The sequence below is a fragment of the Amblyraja radiata genome, chromosome 3 (assembly GCF_010909765.2).
Source record: "Amblyraja radiata isolate CabotCenter1 chromosome 3, sAmbRad1.1.pri, whole genome shotgun sequence".
NCBI lineage: Eukaryota > Metazoa > Chordata > Chondrichthyes > Rajiformes > Rajidae > Amblyraja > Amblyraja radiata.
In genome coordinates this window covers 19,113,191-19,128,156 of record NC_045958.1, presented here as the reverse complement: position 1 = coordinate 19,128,156, position 14,966 = coordinate 19,113,191, and the positions used below count along the sequence as shown (strand labels likewise).

The window sequence follows — 14,966 nt, the reverse complement described above, 5'->3', positions numbered from 1 at the left end:
CTCCTTTCAGGACCTCTTCTCTTTTTCTACCTATGTCATTGGTACCTATATGTACCACGACCTCGGGCTCCTCTCCCTCCCATTTCAGGATATCTTGGACACGTTCAGACACATCCCAGACTCTGGCACCAGGGAGGCAAACTACCATACGGGTCTCCCGACTGCGTCCACAGAATCGTCTGTCTGACCCCCTAACTATAGAGTCCCCTATTACTAATGCCCTCCTCTTCTTTTCCTTACCCTTCTGAGCAACAGGACCGGTCTCTGTACCGGAGGCCCGGCCGCTGTCGCTACCCCCATGTAGGCTGTCCCCCCTAACCGTACTCAAACAGGAGTACTTATTGTCAAGTTGTACAGCCACCGGGGTACTCTCTAGTCCCTGCCTGTGCCCCTTGTCACTCCTAACCATGACCCACTTGCCTGCCTCTTGTGGTCTTGGAGTGACCACCTCTCTGTAACTCCTCTCAATGACTTCCTCGCTCTCCCTGACCAGACGGAGGTCATCGAGCTGCTGCTCCAGGTTCCTTAGGAGCCCCATCTCGACGCACCTGGCGCAGATGTGGACGTCTGGAAGGCTATCAGATTCCTTGACCTCCCACATCTGACATCCAGAACAGTAATCTGCCCTGGCCCTCATACTCCCCTCTTACCTAGGATACAATACAAAGTACAATAAATCAGCAGGTATCTGACTCCCAATCAGCTGCTCCCTCTTGTCTGCTTCCACCAATCAGTGGCTTCCTCAAGCCCACTTGTTTTGAAATGCGAATGGAACGTTGCAGCTTTTGGCTCCTCCCTCTGCGACCGCTCCTATGGCTCTCGGGCCTCTGTAAGCAACAAGCAACAATTCTGAGTGTCAGGTATGTACACAGAAAGCCTCGCTCTTCTACCCCCGGTATCCCCACTCCCATGCTGGAAGAGGACTATGCTGGGAGCTATACTTGTACTGGCAGGGTTATTTGTAGCTTTGGCTCACCAGAGGATCTGTGCCATTGGTTTGTTAAATCTGGTTAATAACATTCTCTCAGTCCGTTGTGCAAAACTTTGGAAGCTGTGTGTCCAGTTCTGAAATTTAGTTGCATTGGTATCATTGGAAATGTATTTACAAATAGAATGCCCCACTCAACCACTGTTATCCTGCAGGTTTAATGGAATACCAGCTCAAATATTAGTTTGTTCTAAGAAATCCTTTAATCAAAGTTACTGTTGCAATTACAACTTAAGAGGAGAGTCTCCAATTGTAGTTGCAGTTATAGTTGGTGCTACCTATGTAACTCAAAGCCTATTACTGAACAATTTTATTTGGATGCACATTGCTCATCAAGCTCTGCAGTTGCAGTTGCAGACCTTCAAGTCATTCAGCAAACTATTTTGTGGGTAATTTTCTTCACGTATAACAGGATAAATTATATGTTGTCAAGTGCAAAGTACCAGTTTAACAGATTTTGCAATGTGAAGCACTAGAGCTTTTCTTGTCTTTGACAAAAGACATACAATATTACAATACAATATACAATACTGTCCAACTGCGTATTTAAATATAGTTTGGCAGACAACAATTCTCGTCAGTTGGAGTCCTCTTGTGACATGCTGTGCAGTGCAATTCCCTTAAATGCTAAGTAAATTGCTGCGTTCTGCACCAAGGGATCGATATGAAATGTTCATGAAAGTCATTTTTATGGAGACTTAGGAGAATCAAGATATTTATTCTTTGACGAGAAAATGATGAATCTGTTTCAGATGGGGTTTAGTGGCATTGATTGGGTTTAATACATTTGAAAAACTTAAGCTCAACTTGCCTTGATTCAGCAATTTGTTTATCTATAAACTTGAAATATCACTGAGGCAGAAGATTAACCAGAACAGTATGTACATGCAATATATATATATATGATTACAAAAAGGGTGAAGCTTGCACAATGAAGGGGTTGCTTTGCTTGGAATTATTTAATATTTACAATAAAAAAACAACTATGTGAGAATGCCCAGCAAGCCTGTCAACATTTCAATGGGATGCTAGGGATTTACAGCTGGTCTAGAAGAAAGGATCACGCCTATCTCACAGAACGTTGCCTTCAGGAAACGGCTGAGAGAAGCCAGTTCCATCCATTGCAGTGAGGTATGCTCAGTGACAGGGCCATAAACCTTCTGGAAATAATGGAGAACTGCTCGTCCAGAGTGAAATAGGAACTCACAAATATTAGCATTGATAAAATAAAATATGATTAGGGGGTTTAATGGGACTGGAAGGCAATAAACCTCCTAGGCTGTATAAACTATATTTTAGGGATAGGATGAAGGAAGTTGTCATTTTAAGCATTCCATAGGCTCACAAATTAGAAGAAAATGTGTTCCCACAAAGAAGAGAAGAGAGGGAGAGAGAAAATTGGGGACCAAGGGCCAGTTAGCTTGACTTCATTAGTAGGGAGATTGCAAGAATCCATTATTTGAAAAAGTAATAATAGAGCACTTAAAAAATAATAATAGTATCAGATAGAGCCAACATGAATTTGCAAAAGGGAAATTATATTTGACAAATCTATTTGTTTTTTTAAGGTTACAGCAGGTTAAACACAAATCAACCGATTAATATATTGACTTTAAGAAAGCCTTTGCTAAAGTGTCACACAATATATTATGAAGCAAAATGAGAATGTATGGCATTGGAGGCAATATGTGATCTATGAATTGGTTAATAGACAAAAAAGTGGAGAAATATTAAATCATTTTCAGGAAAAAAGCAGTGATTATTAAAGTGTCGCAGGGCTCAATGCTAGGGGGCCAGTTGTTTCCAGTTTATTCCATTAATTTAGATGAGGGGACTACATGTACTACATCCTTGTGCTGCCAATGCCAAGATGGCTGTCAACGTAGGCCATGAGAAGAGACAGTTAGCCTTCAGGATATATGAATAAGATAAGTGACTGGGCAAAAGCATCTGGAAATTAACCTTCAGAACTGGGTGAGGGGTGTGGAAAGATATGAAGTAGGTATATTCCTTTTCTTTTCTGTTCTGTTTTTTTTTTCTCATCCCCCTTTTTTTTCTATTTCTTTTTTTTGCTCTTCCTTTCTGGTCTTCGCTTTTTTTTTACATCTCTATGGGCTCTTTCTCTCCATCTATCCACAAACTATTAATTGTTAACTTCTGGGGCCTACACATCACTACTTTCCTTAATCTCTTCTTTTTTCTTCTTTTCTTGCGTCTATTAATTTTCTATTGTTAAATTTAAAACAAGAAGTTGTACACAAAATGTATTATGTTATATGCCATGGTTTATACGACTGTACATTGCTTCTATTAAAATATTAAAAAAAAAAAAAGCATAATATGGAAAAAGGTGGAGTCACCCATTTTGGTAGAAATTATAGACAAGCAGAGTAATTTCAAGAGATTGAAAAGAATCAGAGGGACCTCTGTATAAATAGTGTCCTTCTGTATAAATCATTGTAAGTTGACATGGAGATTCCACAAGCAATGAGGAAAGCAAATGGTGTATTGAGGCTTACAGCAAGAGTAAAAATGCATTCCTCCACTTCCATACGGCCTGGTGAGACAATGCCTGGAATGTTGTGTACATGTTTGCTCACCTTCCCCGAAGTGGGATCAACTCTCAATGGATGGATTGCAATGCAGGTTCACCAGATTGATTCACGCAATGATGTGTTTGTCTTGTGAAGAAACATTAAGCTGGTTGGAGTTTAGAATGTAATGTAGAAAGTTATTTTAAGCTTGACAGGATTGATGCAAGGTTCACAAGGGCCGCGGAACCTGAGGGTTTGGGGGGGCTGCAGCCCCTCCACTTTTTTGGCAAGACATGTTTGAAACCCGAAATTATCCGGCCCGCAGGCGTATTTTTCTCTTCTTCTGAGGACCTCCGACATCCAGAATCTCAGCACAAGCGCACAGTGAGCGCGGCAAAACCAAAGATCATAGAGCTCCGCTCCGCTCTATGTTCTTTGGGCAAAACCACGACCAGCCGTGGCGGAAACCGACTGCCCCCGCAAAACCCTCCCTCCCCCCCGCTCAACGGCCAATCACAGCGTGGTTCACAGTCGAGATATGGGGCAGTGAACGAAGCGCTGTGATTAGCCGTCGAGCGGAAGGGAGCAAAGATATTAAAGGGAGGGCCCAGAGAGAGTAGAGAGGACCCCGAGAGGGAGGGAGGGAGAGTTGCCCAGAGAGAGAGAAAGAGAGTCGGCTCGAGAGAGAGAGAGAGAGACAGTTGGCCCCGAGAGAGAGAGAGAGTCGTTCGAGAGAGAGAGAGAGAGAGAGAGAGAGTCGGCCCCGGGAGGGAGGGAGAGAGGGGGAGAGAGAGAGAGAGTATATCACTTTTTGAGTTGGGGATGGCCTGTATTACCCCCAGTTTTTGGAGGTCGAACAACAACAAAAAATAACACCCTCGAGGCCGGTGATCAGTGATCGCTCAGCTTCCCCACTTTCAAAACGTCATGCCTCCTCGGGCGAGGGTGGCTAAAACCAGGCCAGAGTAGGAGGGTTGTCCATTCTGGAAATAGTTTTTCACCCAGAGGGTAGTGAAGCCTCCAATTTCTATCTTCTTATTGATAGATTTTTTGATATTAAGGAAATCGAGAAATGTGAGCTTCGTGCAGGAAAATAGCGCTGAGGTAAAATATGAACTGTCATCTTATTGTATGGTAGAGAAGGCATGAGAGACGGAGTGGCCTTTTCCTGCATTCGTTTCTTATGTACCCACTATTTTCTCATGATCTTTGATAACATTAGAACTTTTGTTATATCAACAGCAACTCCCCAGTTGTATTTCAATCCAGCACAAATATGACCTCTACTGTTCCAGCAAAGAGAACATAATGTTCCAGAATTTCTTCACAAGTAACTCATGTATCCTGATACCATGATTGTCCTTCTGGCTAGTTGTTTGGCTTGCATGCTGAATAAGTCCACATTTCGTAATATTTTATTGTTCCTTATCAGAAAAATATCTTCGGAAAAGCTATAGATAAAGTGGAATTATTGTTCAATATAGCACATACTACAATTATAATTTTCTTAAAGATGATTCCACGTGCAATATCTACAGGACAAATTACTTTCCATTAAGCAAATAGAAACAAAATGGAAAAAGTTGTAAAGTGGACCAAGCAAATTTGACGTGGTTTTATGTTCAAGGCTTGTATTTTTCAACAACTTCATTCTTTTTAAATTGTAACCAAAGTTCATTGCATTGGAAACTAATCTGCATGTGCAAAGACGTTAAAACAGTAAATCCTAAAAGAAACCTTATGTAAAAATATAAATTGTTTGATTAATGTCCCTTGAAGCAACACGATTACATTTTCATGGGAGCTTTCCAAATTTACACCGCCGCTTCACGTAATTCTTGAAGAAACAGTATCAAGACAATAGGTGCAGGAGTGGGCCGTTCTGCCCTTCGAGCCAGCACCGCCATTCGGTGTGATCATGGCTGATCATCCCAGATCGGTGACCCGTTCCTGCCTTCTAAATAAGATAAATGGATTAACGGTGCAATTAAGTATATATAGTTATGATATCGTGGCCATTACGGAGACATGGCTGCAAGGGGATCAGGACTGGGAGTTAAATATAGAGGGGTACTCGACAATTAGAAAAGATAGACAGGAAAGAAAGGGAGGAGGGGTGGCCCTTTTAATAAGGGAGGGAATAACGGCAATAGAGAGGAAGGATATTGCGTTGAAGGATCAGGATAGTGAGACAGCTTGGGTACAGATAGAGAATAACAAGGGGAAAAAAACACTAGTGGGTGTAATTTATAGACCTCCAGATAGCTGTGACGCTGTTAGTCAGAACATAAATCTGCAAATAGTTGACGCATGTAAAAAGGGAACTGCTGTAATCATGGGGGACTTCAATTTTCATATTAATTGGGCAAACCAAACTGGGCAGGGTAGACTAGAGGAAGAGTTTATAGAATGTATTAGAGACGGGTTCCTAGAACAGTATGTCACAGAACCGACAAGGGGGGAGGCAATCTTGGATCTGGTCCTGTGTAATGAAGCAGGATTAATTAAAAATGTCATAGTTAGGGACTCGTTGGGAACAAGTGACCACAATATGGTCGAATTCCATATTCAAATAGAAGGGGAGCAGGTTGAAACTCAGGCTAGGGTGCTTAGTCTAAATAAGGGGGATTATGAAGGTATGAGGACAGAGCTGATCAAAGTTGACTGGGATAGCAGACTCAAGAATAAGACGGTACATGAGCAGTGGTGTACGTTTAAGGATCTACTGTATAACCTTCAAGAAAAATTTATTCCTAGGAAGAAAAAAAGGGGTAAGGGTAAGAACAGTCAGCCATGGCTCAGTAAAACTATAAAGGATAGTATTCGGCTGAAGGCAAGGGCATATAAGGTAGCCAGAGATAGTGGGAGGGTAGAGGATTGGGAAGCATTTAAAGGTCAGCAAACAATAACTAAGAGATTAATTAAGACGGGGAAAATAGACTATGAAAGGAATTTAGCGAACAACATAAAAACTAATAGTAAGAGTTTTTATAGCTATATAAAAAGAAAAAGGGTGGCTAAGGTGAACGTTGGTCCATTGGAGGGTGAGACTGGAGAGTTGTTGGTGGGGAACATGGAAATGGCAAAGGCATTAAACGAGTATTTTGTATCAGTCTTCACCATAGAAGACACAAAAAATATTCCAACGCTGGATAAACAGGGGGCGGTAGGAATGGAGGAGCTAAATACTATTAAGATCACCAAGGAGGTGGTATTAGGGAAATTAATGAGACTGAAGGAGGATAAATCCCCTGGGCCTGATGGATTACATCCAAGGGTCTTGAGGGAGATAGCGGTGGGGATTGTGGATGCATTGGTGATAATTTTCCAAAACTCCCTGGAGGCGGGAACGGTCCCAGTGGATTGGAAAATGGCCAATGTAACACCTATATTTAAAAAAGGAAGTAAACAGAAGGCGGGTAACTATAGACCGGTTAGTCTAACATCGGTGGTGGGTAAAATGTTAGAGACAATTATTAAAGAAACACTAACGGGGCACTTGGATAAACATGACTTCATCGGACAGAACCAGCATGGTTTTGTGAAGGGGAAATCCTGTTTAACGAATCTGCTCGAATTCTTTGAGGAAGTAACAACCCGGGTGGATAAAGGGGAACCGGTGGATGTGGTATACTTGGACTTCCAAAAGGCTTTTGACAAGGTGCCACATAAGAGACTATTGCTAAAAATAAAAAATTATGGGATTGGGGGTAATATATTAGCATGGGTAGAGGATTGGCTAACAAATAGGAAGCAGAGAGTGGGGATAAATGGTTCATACTCGGGATGGCAACCGGTAACTAGCGGGGTTCCGCAAGGGTCGGTGCTGGGACCCCAGTTGTTCACAATTTATATAAATGATTTGGAGGAGGGAACCAAGTGTAATATATCAAAATTTGCGGACGATACAAAAATGGGAGGAAAAGTAGGGGATGAGGAGGATAGGAAGAGTCTGCAAAAGGATATAGATAAGCTAGGTGAGTGGGCAACAACTTGGCAGATGAAATTTAATACTAATAAATGTGAAGTCATTCACTTTGGGAAAAAAAATGATAGGGCAAGTTATTTTCTAAATGAGGAGGAGCTGCGTTGTAATGCAACGCAAAGGGATCTAGGGATTAGTACATGAATCACTAAAAGTCAGTATGCAGGTGCAGCAAGCAATCAGGAAGGCCAATGGAGTTTTGGCCTTTATTGCTAGGGGGATTGAGTATAAAAACACGGAGGTCTTGCTGCAGCTGTACACAGTATTAGTGAGACCACATTTGGAATACTGTGTACAGTTCTGGGGTCCATACTTAAGAAAGGATGTACTAGCCCTGGAGGCAGTGCAGCGAAGGTTTACAAGATTAATTCCTGCAATGAGGGGATTGACATATGAGGAAAGGTTAAGTAAGCTGGAACTCTACTCTTTGGAGTTTAGAAGAATGAGAGGCGATCTCATTGAAACATATAAGATCGTGAGGGGCCTTGATCGGGTGGATGCACCGAGGATGTTCCCAATGATCGGGGAAACTAGAACTAGGGGACATAGTTGCAGAATAAGGTGGGGCTCTTTTAAAACTGAGATGAGGAAGAACTTCTTCACCCAGAGGGTGGTTAATTTATGGAATTCACTGCCCCAGGGGGCAGTGGAAGCAGAAACGTTAAATATATTTAAGTCTAAAATAGATGTTTTTTTAGCTGCCACGGGGATAAGGGGCTACGGGGAGAGGGCAGGGATATGGACCTAGGTATGGTTAGTATAGTAAGACCTGAGTGATCTCCTGGACAAGTGTCGATCGCCTGGATTGGGGTCGGAGGAATTTCCCGGATTTTTTTCCCGAATTGGACCTGGGTTTTTATCCGGTTTTTTGCCTCCCCCAGGAGATCACGCGGTTCTTGGGGTGGAGAGGGGTGATAGCGGTATAAAGGGGAGGGTAGTGTCTTGTGTTCTGTGTCTTGTGTCTACTGTTTGTGGGTGAGTGTGTCTGTTTAGTGTTCAGCCATGAGCGAATGGCGGTGCGGGCTCGACGGACCTGGTGGTCTACTCTCGCACCTACTTTCTATGTTTCTATGTTTCTAAGACCATTTATACCATTTCTCCATGCTTGCATGAATCTTCCTTGAAATATGGCCATTGTCAGAACGCCTACAACTATTGAACAAGCCTCCTGTAAAGACATTTTGGTTCCGTATATTACTCTTTTTTGCCTCGAACATAAATAGGTTTCTATGTCCTCAATAAAACAAATGTGAACAGACTAAATCTTAACTCGATGTGTCCAAAGTAATAGTCCAAACAGGTCTGCCTCAAAATGCTTGAAATGAGTGTTTAATTAGAAGAATTCAAAGCTGTTATACCCACAGCATGTATGCAACATGTATCAACTGTTGATTGTTTATTAAGCATCCACATATAATGTTAGTAAATAGAAGATTAGAAATACTTTTAGAATATATTTGCAAAATCACAGCCTGTCTGATACATGCTGGTTCTTATTCTCCATGTGAATCCCCTCTCTCCCATACTAGCAAATATGGTATAAGCTTCCTTTTGCCTTCATACACTAACCTAGCTTCTGCTTGCATGCATTGTGCAATTTGCCTTATGGGCCTGTCCCACTTACGCAACTTTTTTGGCGACTGCCGGCAACCGTCATAGGTCGTTGCAGGTCGCCGAAACATTTCAACATGTTGAAAATCCAGCGGCGACCAGAACAAGGTACGACTGTTTGGGCGACTACCCGCGACCATATAGGCTTCACCCCACGACATGTCGCGGGGTGAATGTTGCCGGGGTGTCGCCTGTATGGTCGTGAGTAGTCTCCTTAGTCGCCCAAAGAGTTGTTGCATCTTTCTGGTCGCCGCTGGATTTTCAACATGCTGGAAATTTTCGGCGACCTGCAACGACCTATGATGGGTACCGGCAGTCGCCGAAAAAGTCGGGTAAGTGGGACAGGCCCATTCGTTAGTCCATGCAGTTAAAACAAAAGACTCTCATGTAAATAATTAAATCATGATTTCACTGAAAGAAGGAACTGATTTGAGGGATTAAATGACATATAGTGGTTCCTTTTCTAGATTCTTTGTTCCAGTTATTTTATTGTGATTTACAGCAAGAATCATAGTGTAAGTGATATGTTTCAAATTTTATTTTTACTTTTGTCCTAAGCTGAAGGAGCTCATCAGTCTCGATCTACGTCACATAACAGAATTGAATAATGAAACAGTAATGGAAGTGGTGAAGAGATGCAAGAATTTAAGCGCTCTGAATCTATGTCTGAACTGGAGCATTAATGACAGGTACAGTAGTGATTTATGTATATATGTATTAACTTGAAAATATGAATGGTGAAAACTCCCAAACAACACTTTTTTTCTCGAGAGCTACATCTTTTGCTATCAGAGCCAAGATGATTACTTTGCAAATGATGTCTTTGCACAATGTAAGTTATAATAATTTCCTTTTCATAGCTGTAGTAATTGGGATTACCTGTAATAAAAATAAGACTATGGTTTGAAGAGCCAGTCATTCCATTAACTTATTTATTGGTAATTTTGATTAAAAAAATATGAAGAAAGCTTAAGAAGCATGAGGAAGCATGGAAATTATATGAACTTTCTAAGATAATCCATTATTTTCTACTCAATGATGAGGTAGCCTACATTTCAAAGTAATTTAATTGTAGGTTAAGTAACATAAATGTAAGCCATTTCTCTTAATTGTTTTTGTTATTTGAAGGCAGAAATTGGAACACAATCGTTTTTGTTTAACACAAGCAATGTTTCAATAGCATGATATTCCTATAATTGTGAAGAAGTTGTATTTTGCGTATTGAACAAAAATGTTCATGATATTGCCACCTGGGTGGATATAGACTTCTATGCCCTCCTCATCCGATGCTTTAATCTGTACATCCAGCAATGTGTGATCTAGGCATGTTCTCACTGTCATATTATTCTAGAAAATAGTGCCGAATAATGTATACTCATGAACCTATACCTTAACTAGTTTTGTTCAAAAATGATTAAATCAGCAAAGGTTCTTTGAGTACCGACCACATCATTCAATGTGGTTGCTGGTCATTAATAAATTTAAAGAATGCAACAAACAATGGTGGAATTGTAATGGCGCTTTTTCACGGGGCGACTTGACGCAAGATGTAACCAGAGTGAAGTGGTCGTGGTCAAGCACGATATCACACGATATAACGTGGTGTAGATAAAGAGTTCCCACGGTACTCGGCATTTCCGTTATTTGTGCGAGTGACTTGTCCGTCTCACGAGCTTTCCCGTTAAATCTTGAATGAACATTGTGTATCCCCATTCATAAAAGAGAAGGTAATTGCGCGGGAGGGTTAATAATTGACAATCTGCTGCTGCCTGCCCGCTGAGTTAAAAAGTTCCCACGGTCACGATATACAGTGTATCGTGAGTCTTGCGTGGGAACTTTCAGCGGGCAGGCAGCAGCAGATTGTCGCTCCTTTCAGTTTCACCCCAGCTACACCCCTCTGCTTCCTGGCCATGTGTGTGAACCCTACCCTCCCCTCTTCAGCTCCCCGCCCATTGCACCGGCGCGGGGACTTTGCACTTTCTTCACGTAGGCGATGCCAGCAGGTCAGTGCCAGTCACCGGAGACGTCAGGACCAACGGGACACCGACCCCCAGGCCCACTGCAAGCACTGAGATCCCAGAGACCCACAGCCAGCAGCAGCATAGCCCCGTTCCAACTCCAGAGTAACACGCTCCCCGTAGGGACAGAAGCTGATGGTGTGCAAGGTACGTCTTGTTCTTGGGGTTGCGGATGAGGGGGCGCAGCTCGGGCTATAACGTCTCCGGCCACCCCCCTGTACAGGAGCTGAGACTGGGAACTGTGGGGTTGTTTGCAGTTGCAGAGGGAGGGGGCAAGGGCGGTACAGTTCACAGTCTCAGCTCCAGTCCAGGGGGGTGGCCGGAGACGTTAGGACCAACGAGACACTGACTGCAAGCACGGAGATCCCAGAGACTCACAGCCAGTAGCAACTCTAGCCCAACCCCGCTCCAACTCCAGAGGAACCCGGGTTGCGGATGAGGGGGCGCGGATTCCTCTGGAGTTGGAGGGACAGGGAGACACAGCGGCTTTTGAGAATGGTGGGCAATCACTTCCAAAGTTCTGCCCACACTGTCAGTACACCTCTCCTAGACTTGTCTCCCGCACTAAGATCATCTCGCAGAGAATGATCCCAGCCTAACAGCATGTTCATTCCAGATTACTCACCTTCTGTCCCCTCTGTCCAGCTTCCGGGTTCACCGTTCGCAGGAGTTCCCACGGTACACGCAAGGTACACGCAAGAGTTAATACGGATATCGCACTGGCCACTACGTTCATATAATGTTGCAATCTTCAACCACAAGTGTACAAGTCACTCTTGGAGAAATTCAAACTTGCTTGAATTTTCTCCCGAGTCACCAAGTTACACGATTACCTGCCGTTAGCGCCACGGTGGTCCACGGTGGTCCACAAATGCCGTACTGTTATCGCACGAGGTTCCCACGATGTTAAACTCTGGTTAACTCTTGCGTCAAGTCGCCCCGTGAAAAAGCTGCTTAACGGTAGCTGGTTTCGGCCATTAACCTGCATGGAAGTGATTATTCCTTTAAGTAACCCTGGTTGGGTAAAAATACTCATGGGTATGGTCGGAGGTAGTGTGGTGATCGGGGAAGTGTCCCTTGTGAATCCAAATGAGCACTAATGAATCAAAAGGTGCATGAGAACTAATATAGCCTCTATAGTTCCATTGACTGATCTAATTTGCAGCCGATATTTCGTGCAATTAAGTAGGAATACTGGGAATATTGTTCGCAGTTTAAAAATTTTGGAAGGAATTTTAGGTGAATCACAGTTTCGTGGAGTATGGCTGTTTTTGTTGCTAATTAGAACTTGAAACACAAACCGATTATTTTCGGAAAGTTGTGTTGGAATTGGGCTGGAATTTTTAAATTGCACACAAAGAATACGAGCAATGTTGTTAATTTTTAATTCATGGGAGAAAGACCTTCCCCATGTTTTATAATTCGCCTTCGTTCTAGTAAAATATTGCAGAACTTTAGTAATGCACATTTTTGGCAGTGAATCAATTATATTATTTGCTATTAAAATGTATTGCAAGAAAGTTTTAGAGCCACAGAAAGGGGATTTTTATTGGGGTTAGTTATAAAGTGATTTGTATGCAATGGTGCTAGCTCACAAAAATTCATTTATTGTACCATATGCCTGCATCCAGATTCAGTAGAAGGGAAAACAACCAGCTGAATAGTTGTGTTGAGTCTGGCAAGAAGAATAGCCAGATCAAGTCAAGAGTCAAGTCAAGAGTGTTTTATTGTCATTTGTCCTGGATGGGACAGTGAAATTCTTACTTGGTGCAGCACAACACAATATGTGAATCTGTAAACATAGTACATAACGGGGGAAGAGAGAAAAAAAGAAAAAGTTCAATAAATAACAAATATAGTGCAATAATAATATAGTATTTTGCAGTTCAGAGCTCAGAGCTTATTCATTGTTGTGTTTAATAGCTTGATGGCTGTAGGGAAGAGGCTGTTCCTGAACCTGGACGTTACAGTTTTCAGGCTCCTGTACCGTCTTCCTGATGGCAATGGTGAAATGAGTGTGTGGCCAGGATGATGTGGGTCTTTGATGATTTTGGCTGCCTTTTTGAGGCAGCGACTACGATAGATGCCTTCGACGGTTGGGAGGTCAAAGCCGGTGATTGACTGGGCAGTGGTCACAACTTTTTGGAGTCTTTTTCGCTCCTGGACGTTCAAGTTGCCAAACCAGGCCACGATGGAACTGTCAGAATGCTCTCTACCGTGCACCTGTAGAGGTTTAAGAGAATCCTCTTCGACATGTCAAATCTCCGTAATCTTCTCAGGAAGTAGAGTCGCTGATGTGCCTTCTTTATAATTGCATCAGTGTGCTGGGTCCAGGAACGATCTTCGGAGATATACACGCCCAGGAATTTGAAGTTATTGACCCATTCCACCATCGTCCCATTGATGTGAACAGGATTGTGGGTCCTCATCCTTCCCCAACCAAAGTCTACAATCAGTTCCTTGGTCTTACTGATGTTGAGAGCCAGGTTGTTGTGCTGGCAGCATTTGGTCAGTCGGTCGATCTCACTTCTATACTCTGACTCATCCCATCTGTGATTTGTCCGACAACAGTGGTGTCGTTGGTGAACTTGATGATGGAGTTCGCACTATGTCATGTTACACAGTCATGAGTATAGAGTGAGTAGAGCAGGGAGAGTATAGAGTGAGTAGAGCAGCTTTGAGGTGCTCCCGTACAGATTATCACTGAGGATGAAGTGTTTCTGCCAATTCGAACAGACTGTGGTCTGTGGGTGAGGAAGTCGGGGATCCAATTGCAGAAGGATGCACAGAGACCGTTCCATGAGTTTCATAACCAGCTTGGAAGAGATGATGGTATTAAACGCCGAGCTGTAATCTATAAACAACAGCATGACGTAAGTGTTTTTATTGCCCAAGTGGTCCAATGCGGAGTGGAAAGCCAGTGAAATTGCATCCTCCATTGACCTGTTGTGGCGATATGCGAAATGTAGTGGGTCGAGGTTCTTGGCGAGGTAGGAGTTGATGTGCACCATAACCAACCTCTCAAAGCATTTCATCACCACAGACGTTAGTGCCACTGGTCGATAGTCATTGAGGCACGTGACCTTCCTCTTCTTGGGCACCGATATTATTGATGCCCTCTTAACGCAGGTGGGAACCTCAGACCTCAGAAGTGAGAGGGCTGAAAATGTCCGCAAAAACTCCCGCCAGTTGGTCTGCACAGGTCTTGAGAACTAATCCGGGTATACCATCGGTCCAGGCACTTTGCAAGGGTTCACCCCCCTGAAGGATCTTCTGACGTCGGCCTCTGTGACTGTGACTATAATACCGTCAGGGCGAATGGGGGCTCGGGAAGGCACATGAGCGTTCTCTCTATCGAACCGTGTGTAGAACGCATCAAGCTCGTCAGGAAGTGATGCTTCGCTGTCGTTTGAGCTTCCTGATTTTGCCTTGTAGGAGGTGATGGTATTCAAGCCCTGCCACAGTTGCCAAACATCTGTCACATCCTCCAGCTTAGAGCAGGTCCCTTTTGGCCTTTTTGATGGCCTTACCAAGGTTGCATCTGGACTTCGTATAGACCTCTGCGTCGCCAGACCTGAATGCCCGGGATCTGGTCTTCAGAAGAATGCGGATCTCATGGTTCATCCAAGGCTTCTGGATAGGAAACACTCGGAAGGTTTTTTCTGGAACGCAGTCCTCCACACATTTCCTTATGAAGTCTGTAACCACTGTCGCGGATTCATTCAGGTCCGTTGCCGAGTCCTTGAACATTGCCCAATCTACAGACTCCAAGCAGTCCTGGAGTTGTTCCTCTGCCTTCCCCGACCAGCTCTATACAGTCCTCACCTCTG

General features: G+C 43.3%; 1 protein-coding gene across 3 annotated transcripts in view; it reads left to right on the top strand.

The window, feature by feature from the left end:
- fbxl17 (F-box and leucine rich repeat protein 17) overlaps positions 1 to 14,966 on the top strand; it is a 558,587-nt gene that overhangs the window by 172,084 nt on the left and 371,537 nt on the right. For all 3 annotated transcript variants that reach the window (XM_033017392.1, XM_033017391.1, XM_033017390.1), the window contains one exon: positions 9,677 to 9,807. In XM_033017392.1, coding sequence (XP_032873283.1) covers positions 9,677 to 9,807 — 131 coding nt within the window. The remainder of the gene's footprint in view (positions 1 to 9,676; positions 9,808 to 14,966) is intronic.